Below are 21,230 nucleotides of genomic sequence, written 5' to 3' on the forward strand. Positions count from 1 at the left end.
GAGTAGCAGAGCCATGGCTGACTGGTAGTAACGGGCCTGACGTGTGCCAAAGGCTGCCGACTTCTGACCCGAATTGTGTGCTCTTACATCATTCAACTGTCCAGCTTTTTTACTGAGCCTGTGTCCACTGCAGCCTCAGCTTTCTGTGCCTGACTGACGGACGGACGGACATGGGACCCGATGTGGCCTTCTGCTGTTGTAGCCCAGCTGCCTCCAGGTTTGCCGTGTTGGGGTGTGGCTTTCTTAGACGATGCAGTCCTCACCACACTTGCACAGAGTGGGTCCCGGAGTTACTGTAGCCTTTCTGTCAGCTCCAATCAGTCCTTGCCATTCTCTGCTGACCTCTCGATCATCAACGAGGCGCCTCCATCTGCAGATCGGCCGCTCACTAGATATCCCTCACTGCACTGCTCCTGCATGACTGGCTGTTAGTAGCATATATGGGCAGGTGTACAGGTGTTCCTACTGATGTGTATATTTACATACATGGACATTTAATGGTATATAAACTGTAGACAATACTAGAGGGCCTTTACAACCTCGGAGTCTGGTGTCAATACATGCACACTTGCTCAGATAGAGGTGCTGTTGAAAAGGAGTGATGCACAACAACAACAACAACAACAAAAAAGAGAGCAGAGCAGAGCAGAGCGTATATTCTCCAAAACATTTATCATCACTGCGCCCTTGATGGCTATTGACTGTGTTGGTTGTCAAGTCTGGGATAGCATCTGCAGTTTGCGCACACACACACACACACACACCTCTCTATTTCTTATTGGACAGGAGTGTTTGCGGCTGGTAGGCTGCGTCATCGAGACGGAATCTTCTTGCCAATCTTCTACCCACCACGGCGTAAGAGCAGAATGTGGATGTGCCAGTTTGTTTTTGTCACTATCAAATGTCTTCTACTCCCCTACATGTGTGTGTGTGTGTGTGTGTGTGTGTGTGTGTGTGTGTCAGAACACAAGTGCTCAAGTGCATCATTTCTGAATCTCTCCCAGACAAGCCATCCACAATCCAAGAGCTGTTAATACTGCAGAGTCTGTGCCAACAACCTACCTCTATTACATTAATCTTGATCAAATCCAGGGATTAAAACCCATACACACACACACACACACACACACACACACACACACATTATACTGCTTGTTTGTGTTATTGCGAGACTGGCCACAGTGGGAATGACAGATGCTATTTTCCCTATTAAGAGGCAGCGTGACTGATAGTGACTGACCGTGCTACATGGTGTTGCTTTAATGTGTATTAAAAGCTTTGAATGACCAATACAAATTCAAACGCACTGCTGCTAGCTTGTTTACATACTACCAGAATCCCGTACTAGTTATTGTCTAGTTGCGTTATTCTCTGCTTTTTTTTTCTTTTTTTTTAATGTTTTCATGTTTGTTACCTAAAATTAAAGCAGCATTATGTAAAACTTGCTTTTTGTTTGTTTTGTTTTTTTTTGTTTTTTTTTGCTCCTGGGCTCCTCCTACAGGTAAGGAGTGGAAATCACTTTTACCCTACCGTCACTCTACGTGATCAGCGCTGTACCTGCTTCATTAACGGTACGAGTCCGGGGTAGCAATGCTAGAGACGTCATTCTTAGGGAAGCATTAACGTTATTTTAGCGTAAAATTGCTGATGAAGATGATGTAGTAACGTTGCTTTAAAGTCTAGGTCTAATAGTCACAGGTCCATGCTTGTCACAGAGATGTGAAGATGTGAACTTCTGGTTTGGGAACTGCAGGGTTCCATTCCCAGTCTGGGTGACCGTATGCTGCGCTACACCAATAAGAGTCCCTGTAATAAGAGGGCAAGACTCCTAACACTACACTGGCCCACCTCTGTAATACGAGTCACCTTGTAAGTCGCTCTGGATAAGAGCGTCCGCTAAATGCCGTAAATGTAAATGTAGCACCTTTATTATTATTTATTATTTATCATACATATATATAAGTGTAGCTACTAAATGTGCATGTACAAAATTAACCCCTTAGCGCAGCAGCAGGGCTGATCTGATACACACACACACACACTAAGGTGTATCACTCAGTACCTACAGGGACTTCTGCACAAACTGCCACAGAGGCTGTTTCCGTAAACCCAGACCATAACAAGACAGAGCTAAAGCTAACGGACCTCTGAAGTCGGGACAATGCTCCTGATGTTGAGCATATGAGCCACCTTTGAGAGTGAAGACACGTTTAACGAAACAAACAGATAAACAAATCCTTAAACAAACAAACAAAAAAAAGACAATTTCAGCAAATATTGCATTCATGTTCAGCAGCGCTAACGTATCCGTCATGAATAATTACTGCCTACTGCATTTCAGGAGGGAAGGGGAAAAAAAAGCAGTGTTCGCACAGTTCTGACCCAATCATCACAGGACTTGGAGGTGTTTTGAATTCATTATTAAGCTCCCAGAATGGAAACAGCAGTCAAAGGAGTGTCATCTCTCTGTTGAAAAGCTGGAAATGTGCCCCCCCCCCACCACCACCACCATCACCACACACTTCCCCACCTTACTGATTTCAGCATGTTTCTTAAGATGTTTTTCCGAATAGATACAAAGACATTTTTCATGTTTTTCCATTATGTTTTCACAGGCCAAAGAAATATAATAATAATAAAAATAATAATAATAAATCATTCGGAATACGACAGCACTGGGACGAGAGAGTCAGAAGCCCTGGTAGACTGATGGTCAGATCGATTAATAGATAAACCGGTCCTGTGCCTCGAAAAAGTGCTTCACAAACACTACGAACTTTCATCACACGCCCAGTTCACGTGAGGTCGTTAACACTGGCCTTAGCTGAGGCTAGCGCGCGCTCTGCAGCTCCTTGGAGATTCTCCTGCGGCCCACTGAACGTCTTCTTGGATGCCTGACCGGCTGCCTGTCGTACCCTTGGGGACATTTTGGCAGGCTGGCCACTCCTGGGAAGGTTCACCCAATGCTCCCAGGGTTCTTGGTTTGTGGATAACGACTCTATTAAGGCTCTGGTACCTTAGAAACATTTCTCCAACTTCCTCCAGTGTGTTGCATTTCATTTTTATTCATTAAATAACAGCCCCCCACCCCCCTTCATCTCTTCTGGATCTTCTTTTGATCATGGCAGTGTGTGCTTGTTAAAGGCCTCTGATGGCACCAGTGTGTTTTAAATTAAACAGGACTGGCTGCATTCGAGCCTGTGGAGAGGTGTAGAAATGACTATGATCGAAAGCAGGGGTGTAACGGACCTCACGGTTCCTCAACCCCAAAAACATTCATTTGATTTGAACATTTGACATTTACAGTTACAGTCCCATCTAGTGCCGCTTAGTCCACCGGAGGTAGTCGGTACAGCCTGTAGTTGTTAATTAATCAGTTAATTAATCAGTTAAGTTAAAAAAAAATGCCAACACATCGTCCTTGTCCGGTCTCCCATGATTTCATGAGCTGAAATAAGAAGTGACAACAGTCAGAGATGAAGAATAAAAGGAGATAAACCCAGGACAAGCGAGAGAAGGAGGAGGATCGGCGGGGTGGGGGCAAACAAGACTACAGCTACAGCCATAGCAATACTCCTTAACTACACATACAGTTCCCATAATAGCATGCAACTCCAACAGCTTATAGCTTAACGTTTCCAAGAGGCACATACTTGTTAAATTACCATATTTATCCTAATAGTCCTAATCCTAATTTATCCTAATAGTGGACGTACCGTATCCCCTGTACCATGGCGGTTACATCTTACATCAAAATATACTATTTTTTGAGGACCGGTACAGCATATATACTTGCTAGTCCTTAATAAAGCTGTGGATTCTGATTTTATATGAAAATGACCATCTTGGCAAGTGGCCAGGCAGTAGACTCCAGTCTGAAGCCCCACTTTCTAAAAGGTAGAAAGGTTTAACAGGGTGTTAAACCACTGATCTAAGAATATAAATCAAATACTGCGATTACCTCACGAAGTGAGGGTCAATCTTTAAAGCAACGAACAACGTGAACGCTGCTGGTGTCTTCTACCCGCTCTGGCCGAGATCATTAAACGATCGGACACCAGGTCAGGAGGGTCAAAAGGTGAAGCTGAACCGAATGTGTGGGTTCACACCTATTGATTGTAGGATTGTTGGCGAAAGGGTTCAATCTCACACTGGGAAATTTCCTCAGAACTGTGGATGGAATGGATGTGCACTTCACCTCTATGGCCACAGGTGTCTGCCAAAGTGAAGGCACTGGGTTTGAAAATATTGAGTCTCGAGGGGTTTCAGAGTTGCACAACCATCCGAGCCTGGGCTTGATGGCCCTCCTTCTCCCCACCGATCAATCAGAATGATGGGGAACTGTTAGCTGGCATAATAAAACTGACAGCTGACGAAAGCAGCAGCGTTTATTAGGGACACGGACAAACCAGGAATTACACAAGCGACTATCTGCTCAGGTTAAAGGCAGCTGGACACGACAGCAATCCAACCCAATTACTAAAGAACCAAGACAGCAGCCCACGGACAGCGATGTGTAGCCAGCAACAGGTCCAGCTAGCTGAGGCTGACTGAGGATAAGGGAGTCAAGGGGACGGTCTGAGTGCTTTCCACTGTTTTCAGGCTCATTTAGTAAACTGGCTCATCCAGGTTTACTAGCTTTCCCCAGTACTTGAACTTAGCATGTCGCTAAATTCGATTGGTATTCCGTCAGTGTGATATTTTCCACTTTACTGATAGCACTCAAACACTATAATAGGTTTCTTTAAGAGTCTCAGGGTTTACCTCTTCGGAGGTGAAAAGCCAGTGCAGTCAAGCCGGCTAATGCAATTAGCTTAAGGCCTAATGGCCATTAAAAGGTAATTTAGTTACCAGCAACATTTAGTAAATGTCAGCTTTAACACTATTTTATTGTCCTTTCCTTCAAAGCCTGATTGGACTGACTGATGAAAATAGTATGCGAACCCATAGATTACGGAATTAGCTGAACCTCCCGCCTCTGAAGGTGTCCTGCAGTGCCCATGTTTTCTGCAAAGAGGTTTCTGGTCATTTAAAGCAACATCATGCAGCTCCACTGACCTGTTACATGGAGAATAACGGGTCTATAATGTTGGCACTTTGGGCTTGACGCGCTGCTAACTGCACACCGGGATCCAGGGCAGGACGACAACAAACCCGCCTCAGTCCCCATGCTTATTTCACTTTGGATCTGTAGCTTTTAAAAAGTCCAGAAAAGCATGAAGTGTGTCTTTCCCCAGACAACATGCTCATACGGGGCTCATATGGACGGAATGTGTGCATGGGCCCTGAGTGGGTTTGTATATACTGGGATTCAATTGGGCACCATCATCACAGCCCACCCCAATCTCATGTGTCCCATCTAGGTGTCCCATCTACAACCCAGATGGGGGCCCATGTTTAACCCCTCCTGGTCCCATCACAGACCTTGGTGGAACCCTAGTGGATCCCTGGTGGGGCGTCCATATGTGGGGCCAACACTGAACCCATGGAAAAAACGTCCTGGTTCCCAGTTGGGGCTACCCATACAGGCCTAACATGGGCATGGGTCATCACGGCGCTATCACGGCACTGGCATCGCTACCGTTGATGTTGACCGCCGGCCTCCCCCAGCACTGCTACCGTGGCTTTAGCATCGCTGTCATCTCCCAACATTGTGGTCTACATCTCAAGGCTCTCTCAATTTCTTGCCCAGTGGTTAGTACTCTCCCCTTTCACATGATGCGACCAGTGCCGGGAGAGGGAGGGCTAGATTGTGCTTCCTCCAATTGTGAGTCAGCAAAGCTTGGGAGAAGCTTGGGCTTTCGCCTGCATTCCCCCAGAGGCGTTTGTCCAGCAAAAGCTGCAGTGGTAGTTCTGCAGAAGTCCCTCCGAAATCCAATACATTAGAAAGGGGTTCTCTCTCCTTGTATTGCAAACAACAGACAAGTACCTACGGGTAGTCTTCCAGCGGGAGCTCCACTCGAGCACAATTACTGAACCTTAAAACAAGCGTTTCATTTCAGCTAGACTTTTAATGCGGTCGTATTCTTTTAGAACTGCTTTGGAGCCTCAACCCCTCCTTTTGTGCCAGTTGCCGAGGGAGTGTGCATATTTCATCAGTGGAACGGGCTTTCTTTTCAAATGATACTTGGTTCCTAGACCTCTTCTGAAAGGTGACGCTTGTGTAAGCTCATTTCTTTATCAGAATTAGCAGCGTTTGCGTTTAGGTAAATGGCAACCCTCGGGAGAAAAGCGAAGGCAGTCAAGGTCAGGCGCAGGAAAGAATAACAGGGATGGAGGAAGGAGGAAGAAGAGGAAAGTTAGCTGAGCAGTTCATATATATATATTTTTTTCACCCCTCCCCACTTTGGAAGAGCTCCACATTCCCCTTTCCATTTCTTTTCTCTCTCTGTTTTGGACTCATACTGCCACACAGTTAGAAAGATAAAGACAGGCAATCACCTTCACTTTCTGTCATGTTTTCCTTTACTCCCTCCTCTTCCCAATCCACCACCCACCCTTCCTCTCCCTCCTTTCATACCTGATATCCTTTGTTCCTTCGTTCTCTTAAATATTTACCCAGTCCAATCTTTCGCTCCCTCACTCTCTCACTCTCTTATTTCCTCATCCCGTTCTCATTTCTCAAAGGTACGGTATCCTCGCGCAACACACCGAGCATCTCGTCTAGGCCAAAAGGGAAAACACACTGCTGGATACGCACACACTTGATTTATCATCATTGTCATCGTCCTGTTGCATGGCCCAACCTCTTCAGTTTTAGTTAGAAACGTGCCGTCACTCGTTGGGGCAACCCTTCCAGATCCTGAAGGTAGCTTCACGCTATTACACTCCCTTTTCCACACCGCAGACTCATGAACGCAGTGTTCTCAAGTGCAGGAGACTCCAGCAGACCCGTAGCTATTACCCTTAAGGTTCTTTGTTTGAGAACACTACGGTGCGTTCGCCTCGTCTGAAGCCCTGTAAACCAGCCTGGCGGTGAGCTGAGAGAATCCCAAAACTACAAAGCTGATTTTCCTCCAGCCATTACCCAACCCCCTCATGAGTACTCTTCCCAATCACACGCGACGCTCCCGACACTGGGAGGGTGACGACATAAACACAGACACATGTGCACCAGCCGCCGCCTCTTTTCCAACTGCCGCAGACGCTGATGCGCTCAGAGGAACGCGCCGGGCACCCAGCTCGCCAGCATCCCACTAAAGTATGGGTGGAGAGGCCAATTGTGCTCTCTCGGGCTCCAGCTGCCGATGGCAAAGCGGCATGACCACCAGGCTCGTCTCTTGTATTTTGAAGGCCGTCTAAACTTTTATGCTGCGACAAAATTCAAGGACTGATCAGATCAGCTGACTTCAATTAACCTTTTCTTTCTGTTATAAATTCAGTTTCTCATACTTTCCATCAGTGACCTAGACCGAATAAATCAATGTTGAATAAAATATATGGTTATATTCACACAATTATCTATCACGAGTCACTTATGCAAAAAAATAATTATCAAATCAATGCCGAAAGCACTTTTCCAAGCTCTTTTCTTGATAAAGGCTATTTTTATTTATTTACTGAGTAATCTTCACGAGATCTTTTGAACTCTTCCTAAAGAACCATCAGATAATTTTATATTTTTATTATGAAAAATAATAAATTATAATATTATGAAAAAAAAGCAGCATCAGTTTGTATGCTGAATGTCTGACTGAACTTTCGAACAAGCATTTAATTTCTCTCTATATATAATATATATATAATTTTATTTTTTTTGCCCTCTCTTTTGTCCCAGCTGCCACGGCACCGGTTGTGTTTAAATCAGGGGAAAGTTTTTCAAAAGACACTCCTGAGGATCCTGACCTCTTCTCAGAAACAAGGCCTCCGCCGGCACATTTCTTTATCAGCATTAGTGATCTTTGTGTACAGCTGAACGGCTGCTTACCGGAGAAAGCAGGACGATCGAGGTCAAAGAAAAGGGCAACGAGAGAAGAAAGATGAAGAGGAAAGGGGAAAAATAATAAAGAAAAGTGCAGGTTCTGCCACATACATACATACTTTATAGTCAGCTCCTAATTACGAATTCCTTGGCTTTTCACTCCCACATCCCGCAATCCTTTTTTATTTTATTTTTATGATTATTCTCGGACACCTTTACTCCACCAGTCCCACCCATCCGCCACCGTCTCATTCCTTACGTCTGTATTCTCCTTTATTCTTCCTTGCTCCCCTGTACCCTCGTCGCTCCTGACTCTTCGTTAGACGGTGGCGCAAATAAACTGCTTAGCAAAAAGTCAGCTTAGCAAATTACTAACAGGCTAATTCTGTAATAAGAAGGTTGCCAAATTAAGCATTATTCAAAAGGTCAAAAGGTAAATATAAGACATATATAATGCATAATATGCATTCTACAGACCTCCATAATCAGGGTCCAGTGCTTGGACCCCTGAGATCACCGGTGGGGATGGGGTTTGTAGACTAGTAGTTTATAGACTGAAGAGCTTACAGCGGTTACAGGTTCTGGGTTCGATACCCGGGTTCGGCAAGCTGCCAAGGCACTCCCCCTCCCCTCCCCAGGTGCCACGGCAATGGCTGCCCACCTCTCCAGACATGTGTGTTCACTGTATGTGTGCGTGCGTTCACTGCAAGAATGGGTTAAAGGCGGAGGCCGACTTCCATATGGAGTCCATTTCACTAATTAAGCTCAGCAGAACAAGTTTAACGCGCAAAAAAATATTACAAATATTAATCCTATTTTTAAACCTTGGAACGAATCAAAATGTGTAAGAAAAAAACAAAATATTCGCTTCGAAATATAATAGAATATTTTTGTATCATCAAATAATGAACTACCGGCCGTGACCGTGAGCTGCTGCTGCTGTGCTGTTTCTGGTGGAGAACACAGATCTGAATTCTCAGCTGGCAGCAAAAAAACCCCTCAATCCCCACCCAATCCCGAATCCCTCCACCCCCACCCCCTTTTTGACAAAAATAAAAACTCATCAAATCTACACAATTCACATGAATGGCATTCACATCATTCAGAAGGGGGGGGGGGGGGGGGGGGGGGGTTTCACAGAAAGACGATGAGTCTTTTTGAGTACTTATACAGAGGGGTGGGGGGGCGGGGGGTGGATTTGTATAGGGGGGGTTGAATGAAACAACAATGGAGAGAAGTGTGTGTACGTACTTGTATAGGGGGATGTCTGGCTCTTTGCCCTCGGTCCTCAGTGTGAGACAGCACTGCTGGAGCTGAGACTTGGGATCATTCCAGTCCTGATTCAAAATAAACTCCTGCAACACAAAACCACACACACACACACACACACACACACACACACACACACACACACACATTAATCATTTGTTTAAAAACCATTACACCATCTTGCTCATGTTCTGAAATGAAACCTGCTCGGTCTTGCACCCTACTTCTGTTACTTTCTAGCACTCACTTATAGACACACACACACACACACACACACACACACACACACACGGCGCTTTCAGTACTTGGAACAAATCACGGGCTACTTAAGACAAAAGCGGAGATTGGGGCCAGAAATAAGTCTCCCAGGTGTGTAGCATTGATACACTCTCTCTGTCTCTCTCCCTCCCTCTCTCCCTCCCTCTCTGAGGACACTTCTCCTAAAAGCACTTCCATTAACACAAATGCACTCGGCCCAGAGAGCAAAATGGAGACTCTGAACATGGAACTGTCTGTTCCAATTCCTTTTCTAAAAGAGGAGTGTCTCCACGGTGGCAGCAGCAGCACCACCACCACCCCAACACACACTTGCACCCCCCCCAAAAAAAAAAAACAACTCCTACATCCCTCCAGCTTGTGGCTTCACCTTCATCACCATCTCGGGGCCTGATGTTTCCAGCTTCTGGAAGAACTGAGGAATGACTCTTCCATGATCCCCGTTGCCCCCCGACTGCTACCTACCTACTACTATTACTATCATCATCATCACAATCATCAATCACTACTTTCATTATTCTGACTGTTCTCTACGAATTACTAGAATATGAGCATATGATCATAGCAGCACATACAGCTGAGCAGAAGAACAGTGCAGTGTCCTAAGGTACAACGTCAACGCTAACATTAAGCTCCTGGCCGATAGTCCTGAAAACGCTGAGGACGCACCGGCCTGGATTTCCATTCTTGAGAAATATTACAAGCATAGCATGGCACTCTCTCCAGCGATGAGGCCAAATCCCCTGAATCCTGTCTCAGCTGATCTACAGTCAACAGGCTTTCCTAAGGTTACACCGTCCCCACCTCGCCTCTCCTCTCCCTCTTCCAGTGTCCCCCGATTCCCAGTCATTTACGACTTCAGCCACCGCACGGCAGCCCCCAGTCAACAGCCCGTCAGTACGTCTTCTCAGCCCCAAGCGTGCCCCCATTGTTTGAGAATGGAGAAGGAGGGTGACGTTTGAAGACATTTATTTATTTATTTATTATTATTTTTATTTTTTTTTATAACACCCCGCCCAAACCCAAATGACCTGGAAGAAAACATATAAAATTCTCTCTTCATCTGAAAGCCTTGGACATGCGGCGTCTCTGGACCTTTTTTTTTTTCTTCCCTTCTCACAAATGGAAATCGGGGCCACGGTGCTGTCCCTCGCTTTGCTCCTTCCCTCCAGAGACGCTAGCCTCGCTAGCAATTAGCATGGCGGACTGGAAGACAGTGTGTGTGTGTGTGTGTGTGTGTGAGAAAAATGTACAAAAAAAAATATAATAATAAAAAGTGTGTGAGGGAGTGAGCGAGCGAGCGAGCAGCCAGTGAGAACAAATGTAAATCCAGGCCACACTAAAAGGAGAGAAACCCCCCCCCCCTCCTCCCTAACTGTCATCTCTTCTGAAAACGCCACGCTAACTTCAGTGACGGCTTGCTAGTCGAGTCGCTAGCGCCCGTTTGTTAAAGAGAACTTTCTCGGCTTTCTGACGGGTGCCGGGTTTCCCGCCACAGGACTGAAAGACTTAAAGAGAAATATAATGAGGCTGAGCGAGTGCCACTTAAGCGGGGAAGAAGGACTAAGAGAAAATCACTCGCTCCTTTAGTCAGAGATAGCACGGGCCTGCTGCTGAAGCTGACTAGCGTGTCCTTGATTGATTGTGGGGAGAATAAACAACCCACCCACCCACCCACCCCCCCAAAAAAGAAAACATACTAGCATGAAGCATCAGCTGAGATATTCATTGATGAGGAGAGGGACCCCACTCTTACACCCTGATGCTCGTTGCTAGCTTACACCCCGCCGACAGTCTGTTTTCACGTCTTGTGAATAAATCTGTGTGTGTGGTGTGTGGTGGTCTCGAAATTAGGGGTGTTCAGGTTAATTTCTGGTGTGTTGCTACGTTTCTTGGCAACGGAAAAAACAGCAGGAGCTCCACTGACTGAAAACAGCCTAGGCAGACGTTGCTATCTTGGCAGTGAATTGTCAACAGAGGTGTGTGCAGCCCGACGCTCGTACACCCCCCCCCCATGCTTTACACCACTGAAATAGCAACCCTATTTCAAAGGCACGCAGACACGCCCCCTAAATCTAAAAGATCGCCCGGACGCAAAGAGAGGACATACCTTCAGCCTCGGGAAGAAGCAGACGTTCATGAAGGTGTGGACGTACTCCAGGTCTTTGTCTATGTAAAGGGCTGCGATGAAAGCTGTGGAAAGCCAGAGAAGGAGAAAGTCAGAGGCCGAGGCGTCGCGTTCTTGGAAATACGAGAGGGGGTGGGGTGGTGGGGGCAGGCCGTGGAGCACCTGTCGCTGCACGTTAGCCATATTTACCCAGCAGATTATAGAAATGGGTCAGGAGACAGGTCAGGAGTGCTCACCGCACTGCATGATCTGACCTCGCTCTCGCTCTGTGAAGGTTACAGTACTTGGGACTGTGTGGCTATAGAGAACACTTCAGATCTGCATGTGCGAACCCTGACGCTCTATCTCGCTCTCCCCCCCCCCCTCGGAGCACGGGCCTCCACAAAGGAGCCTAAACACATTTGTCGTTCTTGTCATGTCCATATGTCTGCCATCTTTTATTTTCTCTCCTTTTAAAGGCGTGCTGAAATATTCAGGTCGAGGGAGAGTGATGTCATTTCTCACAGAGCTGTAGCTCCGGGGCATCGCAGGGCGCGTATACGCTCACCCTTCCGCACCCCCGCCAACCCCCATCCACCCACACGCATGTACACACACACGCACACACACATTTCTGCAGTGGTTCGATGAAAAGAGCATGTGTGCTTCTCGGGACCCTCTGAGTAGAGGAGTACGGGTGATTGCGCCAAGACTAGTGGGTGGGGGCGGGGCAATATGAGGAGGGGGAGTGGCCTTATATTATAATATATTATATGTAATACAATGGAGATAATCACTCATCAGACTCCCACTGATATCTCAACAGCAACTTCCAGTAGATGATTAAGAGGCTTCTACTGAAGACGTCCGAGTTCAGAGCTGTAGACGTTCACCTGAGAGATCACCGACCCTCTAACCGACCCTCTAACCGACCCAATACAGAACCAGCTCACCATCCTCAGCCAGCTGCTGCTGTAGACCTGCTGCTGCTGACCCCAGTCTGGAACTGGAGACTAACTGGGTTAGGCAGAGATCAAGGGGTCAGGGTGAGGGTTAGGATTAGGTTCTGGGTTGAGGTTAAGGTTGGGTCTAGGGCCAGGATAAGGGTTAAGATCAGGTTCTGGTTTGAGGTTAGGGACTAGGGTTAAGATTAGGTTTTGGGTTGAGGTTAGGGTTAGGTTTAGGGCCAGGATGAGGGATAAGATTAAATTTCGGGTTGAGGTTAGGGACTAGGGTTAATATTAGGTTTTAGGTGGAGGTTAGGACTAGGGTTAAGATTAGATTTTGTGTTGAGGTTAGGACTAGGGTTAAGATTAGATTTTGTGTTGAGGTTAAGGTTAGGATTAGGGCTAGGATTGGGTTCTTGGTTGAGGATAGAATTGTGGCCAGGACGAAGGTTAAGATTAGATTTTAGGTTGAGGTTAGGACTAGGGCAAGGATTGGGTTTTGGGTTGAGGTGGGATTGTGGCCAGGCGAGGGTTAAGATTAGATTTTGTGTTGAGGTTAAGGTTAGGATTAGGGCTAGGATTGGGTTCTTGGTTGAGGATAGAATTGTGGCCAGGACGAAGGTTAAGATTAGATTTTAGGTTGAGGTTAGGACTAGGGCAAGGATTGGGTTTTGGGTTGAGGTGGGATTGTGGCCAGGCGAGGGTTAAGATTAGATTTTGGGTTGAGGTTAGGACTAGGGTTAGGGCCAGGATGATGATCAAGATTAGATTTTGGGTTGAGGTTAAGGTAAGGATTAGGGCAAGGATTGGGTTTTGGGTTAAGGTGGGATTGTGGTCAGGATGAGGGTCAAGATTAGATTTTGGGTTGAGGTTAGGACTAGGGTTAAGACTAAATTTTGGGTTGAGGTTAAGGTTAGGATTAGGGCAAGAATTGGGTTTTTGTTTGAGGATAGGACTATAGGCCAGGCTGAGGGTTAGGATTAGGTTTTGGGTTGAAGATCAGGTTAGAACGGGTGATAGATAGATAATCTGGTGGCACTGAAGCTGGCTGTTGCGTCACGTTCGAAGCTACACGTTCTACACCCAACATCCCAGTCCCACCGGCGGGACCATATCAACCTGGGACCAGCCATGGCAAATCCCACTGGGTGGGACTGTGCTTCCTAAAGGGAGGGTTAAAAAGAAATCTGGCCAAGCTCCTCAGATGAACAGTGTATTAATAACATACAGCGGTGCTAGCGCAAATGAACTGAAATCAGCAAATGACCTGAACATATTCAACTCCTAACTACTATACAGTATAAATATTATACATTACATACAAATATACTATATAACGACAATGTCTGGAAAACAATAACACACTTACACTCCAGCAAATCAGCCAGTGTTTTGGTCCGTAGAGCTACAGGCCGCTTGGTTTTGTCGTTGGTGATGGCGAATTCCTGCATGCCCAGTTCCTCTGCCACTTTCGCCTGCGTCCTGTTGTTCACCAGGGAGCTGCGCAGTAGCTGTGCAACACACACACACATTCAGATGCAGGTTAGCTAGCTAAACAACCTCGGTCTTAGTTCACTACTCGTTTCAGCCAACTGGGCAAATGAATGAAAACGCTTCAGGACTGGTGATAAACTGATGATCTGTAAAGAAATGAACTCAGGCAGGTCATTTTATTTACTATCCACTATCCAACTTTGCATAAAAACACACAACTCAAACATCAAGTTCACATCAAACCAGTACGAATAATCCTAAGTGCAGCAGTCAGCCGTCAGAATGTGCTGCTGATCGGAAAACGCATCGCTGTTTGGTTCCGGATTTCTCCGGATTTCTCTGTGAAATGAACGTCCCAGGTTTTAAAAGGATGGGAAGGACGCTGAGAAGCTGTGGAAGCACAAAGGTTTTAGGAGCAGAATAATGAACGCCTTGCTTTTCCGGTTTAACTCACTGGTTAATTGGCAGGTTTAGTAGGTCTGTTAGAGCAGGGAGATCAGCTAACTGTGCTGGACTCCGGCCCCCGCTGACCATGCCTGCTGTAGACCATCAAGAATAAGCGATATATCCAGAATGTCTAAATTCTTTTAAATATTAGGAACTACTGTACAATTATTTTTTTTAAAGAAGGAAAAGAGCAACTTTGCTCTTAAAGTAACAAAAAATTAGCATAAAAAAACATAAATAAATAAATAAAAATAAAAATAATTTAAAAATAGCAAGCCGTAAATAAAAATCTAATTAATGTTTTAATATTTACCAGAAAAACAGCAAATAACGGCAAACATATAGCCTACAGGTCAGAACTGGTCCAATAAAGGTTCTAATGCAGCACTCATATGAATTTAAAAAAATGTATAATCCTTTAAGGGACCTAATAAGTCCCTGGGAACATTTTCTGATATGTAAGTTAAGTAAAGCACTGAGCAAAATTCATTAGCAGAAACCTGATCACAGATCTCTGAGAACGGTCTGGGTGTGGCCTCAAAACTGTAAGGAACGTGCATGACTAGTGGTCCTTTTGCACACGTTACCATGGCAACGCATTCACAGCCAAAAGGTAGCGTCCGGGACTTCAGGACACAGATCTTTAGTACATACGGAGGTTCTGATATCTAGGGCCACCAGGAGTCACCAGCCCATACACAGATACGAGCCTGAGCCAGCTCACGCGGTAGGGTGGGGTAGCAGATCTCCCAAGCTAGGGTGGGGTTGGGGGGGGGGTGTACAGTGTCGGGACCTTCCCTCTGTCTGTCCTGGCACCCAGGGAAGGCAGCGGGTTGCTCAGACTGGAAGAGAGGACGGAAGAGTGTCATGTCAGCCTTGTGATTGGTCAGGGGCACGCTGACGTGAATCTCACCCACTTTTCAGGACCGCCCCTTCCACACAGAGAGGGGAGCAGAGCAGTGCTGGTGAAATCCGGCAGACGGTTATTAGAGACTTCGGGAGGATCTTCATAAGTCTTACTTACTGGGCTCTGAGGCCCTGAGGAGCCCAGGTTAACTTCGGCTTTAAAACAGACACTAAAATGAGCTTCGTTCTGATTGGCTCCTCCCCTCTGTATTGGGAGACCCCAGTGAACTGTCGCATGCACCAACACACTCCCTTGGTTCCTTTCCCAAATGCTAGGAGAAAGCAGGCAAGTACATTACACACACACACACACACACACACACACACACACACACACACACACACAAAACATGTCACAAAAGCAAAAAGCTCAAATGTCTCCAAACAGAAAATGGACTTTGGAGATGGAAGGGCTTAAGAGGCCGTGGTAAATGTTTTAGCATGCTCTCTGCTACGCTACGCTACTAAATATTGGATTCCGACAAATGAAAATGTATTTCTGATTATTTAAGTGTGGGCTGGTGGAGCGGCCGGGCAAGCCGCGGAGGGATGTTAACAGGCAGCAGCGCCGCTGTAACCGCGCACTTGTTGAATAAGCGCCGCCCGCTCCCAATCTAAAGCAATCCCATGTCGGACCGCAGCACTCCGGCTCAGCTCGGATTTCCCCGCGGGCTGATGTTGGCTTTTATACTTCCCGTGTCACTTCTCCTCCATCTCGGAGCGAGCCCAGCCGTCGGCCGGAATAAAAATCCAGGGGCAAATGGCTCTTACTTAGCCTCTCTTAGTCGGGACCGCTGGGTGCGCTGCCAAAAAAGAAGAAGGGAGGAGCGGAGGAGATGGAGGAACTCGTTCCATGAGGACGTGTGGAGAAAACGGCATGAATAATGCACTCCGACAAACGGGACTGTTTAAGATACGGTAAGAAAGAGGATGAGGGTTTGCATCGCAGTGATGCTCAGACGTGTTGTTTTGTAGCCACTCCCTCTCTCTCTCTCTCTCTCGTGAGACTGATGGAGGAGGAAGGATTTTAGATTTCGGGAAATCTTCGGAAATCCAGTTCGACTTTAAGCTAAAAAAATTAATAAATAAATGAAAATAAATAAAAATAAATACGATTTTCACTCATTTTCTTCCCAATTTGGACCCAGACCCATTTACCGATCGGACCATCGCACAACACATGCCCCCCCTCCGACGTGTGCGCAGTGAAGCCCCTCATTTTTCAACAACGCAACAATCCCTGGAGAGAGCGCCATCTACCCACCCTGGAGAGAACGGGGCCTCGGCTGCCGACCGGGATCCGAACCAGCGATCCTCCGATCATGACGACGGCGCATTAGTTCGCTGGACCGATTGTGCTCTCTAAGGGCCCGGAGTGGTCCAACTGGCTAGCAGCATGACGGGGATTCGAACCAGCGATCCTCCGATCATGGCGACAGCGCCTTACTCCGCCGGGCCACTCGTTATGTCAATGTTATGTCAATCAGACAAGCTTCCCACCCCGAAGAGCAGAGGACAGGAGACGTAACGTTGGACTTCAGGGATCTTCAGGGTGAAGCTGGAGAAACAGCGTCCCGATTACTGGCTCTATAGGAACACGAGCAGATGACCCAAGCATGTTCATATGGCATATATGGCGCCCTCCATGGTTTGAACCCTGTAGCCCAATAGCAATGCTCTAAACCACTTCCCTTCGCTTTCCACTTTGGAGATACAGGCTTTTCATTGGACAGCGAGGAAATGCAATACACTGTAATACAGACCGGCTGTATAAATGATCAGGGGTCTTGACACCTCGACTTCGAGCTCTCCCACCTCTTCAGCTGATCTTCAGCGACGGTGGTGAATTATTGGCCATATCTGAAGCAAGTAAGGCAATCCGGGGAGCAGGGTCTGGCTACTCTGTGCCCCATCCTCCCTCGGTCAGCGCTCTCAAATATTTGTAACGATGGGAAATCACAAGTTGGCCATATTCTACTATTTCCACTAAGTCTAGAGAGGTAGCACCTTCAAGCAGGCAGACGTTCCTGAACTCTGGAGCTCCTCCGCAGCCGTGGAGGAGAAACGGCTCGTCTCCGCATTACGTGAGCGTGTCAGCAATACAGCAATCTACACTCACTGAAACCACTTGCGTACAATTATCCAAGCAGTCACTCATGTGGCAGCAGAGCGATGCATAAATGCATGCAGATACGAGCCAGGTGATGTACACATCATCCACCCAAATCTCCAGGGGAGAGAGAGCGAGAGGGCGCGAGGGGGTCAATGGAGAATGGATAGACTGGTTGGAGCAGACAGAAAGGCTACTGTGACTCTGGACCGGCCCCTCCGTACATCCCCCTTCCGGCTTCGAGCGCGGCTCAGCTCCACCCGCCGCCCTTCAAGATTCACGGTAGACGAGCGCCCGGGCTTTTCTGGGTGTCCGAACGCTCGCTGGCCTGAAGCCCCTCCTCTTCGGAGAGTACTCAGGATTCCAGCCTCTACAAACTAGCTAAGGGTCTTTTCTAAAGGTGAACAGCGAAGCACCTCCCTAAGTCGCTCTGGCGCCAACTGCTGTACATAAGCTTACATCACTAGCTCGTGCTTTTTTGGGGGCAAACTATCCCTCAGAGTGAACAAACCCCAAACCCCAAACCCCAGCTGAGTCCGTATAAAGCTCGTTATCAAAGACTACGCCCCAGCAATGTTGCCTCTTGTTCTTCACAACAGAAACACAACAGCAGCTCGATGCCTAGTTCTCCCTTTCCGGCAGCGCAGACACTTCCGTAAGAGAAAGGAATAAAGAAAAGAGGGAAAGAGGCGAGGGGGGAAACCTCGAAGTAAAGAATGAACTAATGCTTCCTTGGGGAGCGATGGAGAGATGAAAGAAATAGGGTGAAGTGGGGGGGGTCAGGACATGGAGTCGTGCATCAGTCCCACCAGTCGCGTTGCAGACGGGAATACAAGCCGTATGTAATAATGTAATAACTTCAACCTCATAAACCTCATGTATTATTATTATTTTTTTTTTTTATAGAATCCTTATAAAATGAGCAGCCAAAATGACATTTTTTATTCTCTACAGAACATATAACTATATCATTTATATGTATATATATATATTTTTTTTCTTCCAGTTTTCTTGAATTATGATGAAATGTAGGTAAAATTATAATAAGATATAATAATAAAGATTTTTCAATACAATAATATAAAGGTTTATTGTACATACTGTACCCATACTGTTTTATACATAAATATAATAATAATAATAAAAAAATAGTTTTATATGTGTAGACTGTTTAAAAGAAATAAATAAATACATGTGTGTGGTAAACAACTTGCTGACAGACTTGAGCTCTACTGGTAGACCACCAGATTTTTCAACATGTCAAAATGGAAGCTGTAATATGTTTGTAATATGTATATATATATATATATAATAAAATAGACACATGTAGGTTCCATAAATAAGACAACCTAAATGTATAACAACTCATATGTAATACCTACAGAATTGACCTATATGCAGTAATATTGGCATATGTACTATATGTATTACACCTATATACATAAATATACATGTAAAGCCTGATCCTAAACCTGTCCTCCTCCTCTATCTGCTCCCTTCATTTCTGGAATGTGAAACATGACCGCTTTTGCAAGAAGCACTTCATAAAGTCAGCACACACACACATATATACACACACACACACAAACACACACACACTTACCGTCAGATGTCCTTCATGGTGGTCAGGGAAGTGAATAAACAGGTACTCAGTGGCCACCAGCTGCATGATGGAATCCCCCAAAAACTCCATCCTCTGGTTATGTCCACTGGAGAGAGAAAAGAAAAAGCACTGAGGAGAGGAGACTTTCAACAGGTCAGGCTTTCTCCCTTTTCAAAATGTTGCAGCTTCTGTTCAGTAGATCCTCGTTCAGGACAGCCACCTTATTACAACTGCTTGTACTCAGCTGGAATGATGATCAAACACACCTGACCTGAGCTTCCTTTTATTGGATCATGAATCAGGATGTTGACTTTTTGAAAATGTGATCCAGGATGTTATTTTTATTAGATTACATTAATTCGTGTGTTTATTTTTATTAAAACATTATTCCAGAAGTTCATTTCATTAGCTGATGAATCAGGATGTTTACTTAATTTAGTTTGAAATTCATCCAGAACGTAAATTTTATTAGACAATTAATTAGGATGCTAATTTTACTAAAACTTCATCCAGGATTTTAATTTGATGAGATAATTAATTAGAATGTTACTTTTATTAAAACAGGACTTTGATTTTATTAGATAATTAATTAGGATGTTCATTTTATAAAAACTTCATTCCGGAGGTTAATTTTATTAGATAATTAATTAGGATGTTAATTTTACTAAAACTTCATCCAGGACGTTAATTTTATTAGATAATTAATTAGGATGTTCATTTTATAAAAACTTCATTCCGGAGGTTAATTTTATTAGATAATTAATTAGGATGTTAATTTTACTAAAACTTCATCCAGGACTTTGATTTTATTAGATAATTAATTAGGATGTTCATTTTATGAAAACTTCATTCCGGAGGTTAATTTTATTAGATAATTAATTAGGATGTTAATTTTACTAAAACTTCATCCAGGACTTTGATTTTATTAGATAATTAATTAGGATGTTAATTTTATGAAAACTTCATTCCTGAGGTTAATTTTATTATATAATTAGGATGTTAATTTAGTTTAAACTTCATCCAGGACTTTAATTGTATTACATAATTAATTAGGATGTTATTTTTATTAAAACCTTATCCAGGACTTTAATTGTATTACATAATTAATTAGGATGTTATTTTTATTAAAACCTTATCCAGGACTTTAATTGTATTACATAATTAATTAGGATGTTATTTTTATTAAAACCTTATCCAGGACTTTAATTTTATTAGATAATTAATTAGGAAGTTCATTTTACTAAAACTTCATCCAGGATGTTGATTTTATTAGATAATCCATTAGGATGTTAATTAGGTTAGATTTTTTTTCCAGGATGTTAATTTCATTGGATCAGTTAGGATGTTAATCATATTAAAACTTCACTTAGGAAATGAATTTCATTAGATACTCAATTAGGGTGTTAATTTGATTAAAACGTCATCCAGGACGTTAATTCTATTAGATCAAACAAGGAAGTTACTTATATTTGAACAGAACATTACAAAAATACTAATTTTTCAACTTTATTCTAGATATTAATTTTAATAAAAAAACTTAATCTAGCTGATCCTTTTATTGGAACTGTTGTTCACTCGACATCTTCAGTAACTAGAACTTCACTCAGGATGGTGACCATCAGGACGTCCGGGCGCTACAGTTCTCAGACCAGTTTTCTCAGTCACTTCAGAATGATGTGTGGGTGGTTCTAGATCGCTCTCTTCTGCACAGGACTGGTGGAATTATTAGTAATGCAATTATTTCAATCCATTTCATCTGCGGCAAAATCAGCTTCATATGACCGAACTTCAGGCTTCAGAGCGGCTGAACACAGAAGCCGCAGGGTCTCGCTCGGGGGTCTCCAATAAGCAACCGTCTAAAGCAAACTTCAGGTACACAGACAAGGAAACGCACACAGAGACGGCATGAAGCGTAGTGGAACTGCACGCACACACACACACACACACACACACACACACACACACACACACACACAGGTACGCTTGTAGGTGCAGGGCAAGCAGAGAACATCAAGGCTCTTTAATTAAACAGAATTATAGATTAGAGTAGAGATGTAAGCTGGCGCTCTGCCAAGGAGGTCTGTCTCTCTCTCTCTCTGTGTGTGTGTGTGTGTGTGTGTTGGAGCTGCACAATGTATCGCTTGTTAATA

The 21,230-nt window shown here is 44.8% G+C and overlaps 1 protein-coding gene across 1 annotated transcript in view; it reads right to left on the bottom strand.

Moving 5' to 3' along the window:
- drosha (drosha ribonuclease III) overlaps nt 1–21,230 on the bottom strand; it is a 161,766-nt gene that overhangs the window by 16,182 nt on the left and 124,354 nt on the right. The window contains exons 26-29 of the mRNA XM_072667489.1: nt 19,081–19,186; nt 13,890–14,031; nt 11,577–11,659; nt 9,173–9,276 (exon numbers count right to left, since the gene is read on the bottom strand). Coding sequence (XP_072523590.1) covers nt 9,173–9,276; nt 11,577–11,659; nt 13,890–14,031; nt 19,081–19,186 — 435 coding nt within the window. The remainder of the gene's footprint in view (nt 1–9,172; nt 9,277–11,576; nt 11,660–13,889; nt 14,032–19,080; nt 19,187–21,230) is intronic.

Source organism: Salminus brasiliensis, chromosome 22, assembly GCF_030463535.1.
Source record: "Salminus brasiliensis chromosome 22, fSalBra1.hap2, whole genome shotgun sequence".
NCBI lineage: Eukaryota > Metazoa > Chordata > Actinopteri > Characiformes > Bryconidae > Salminus > Salminus brasiliensis.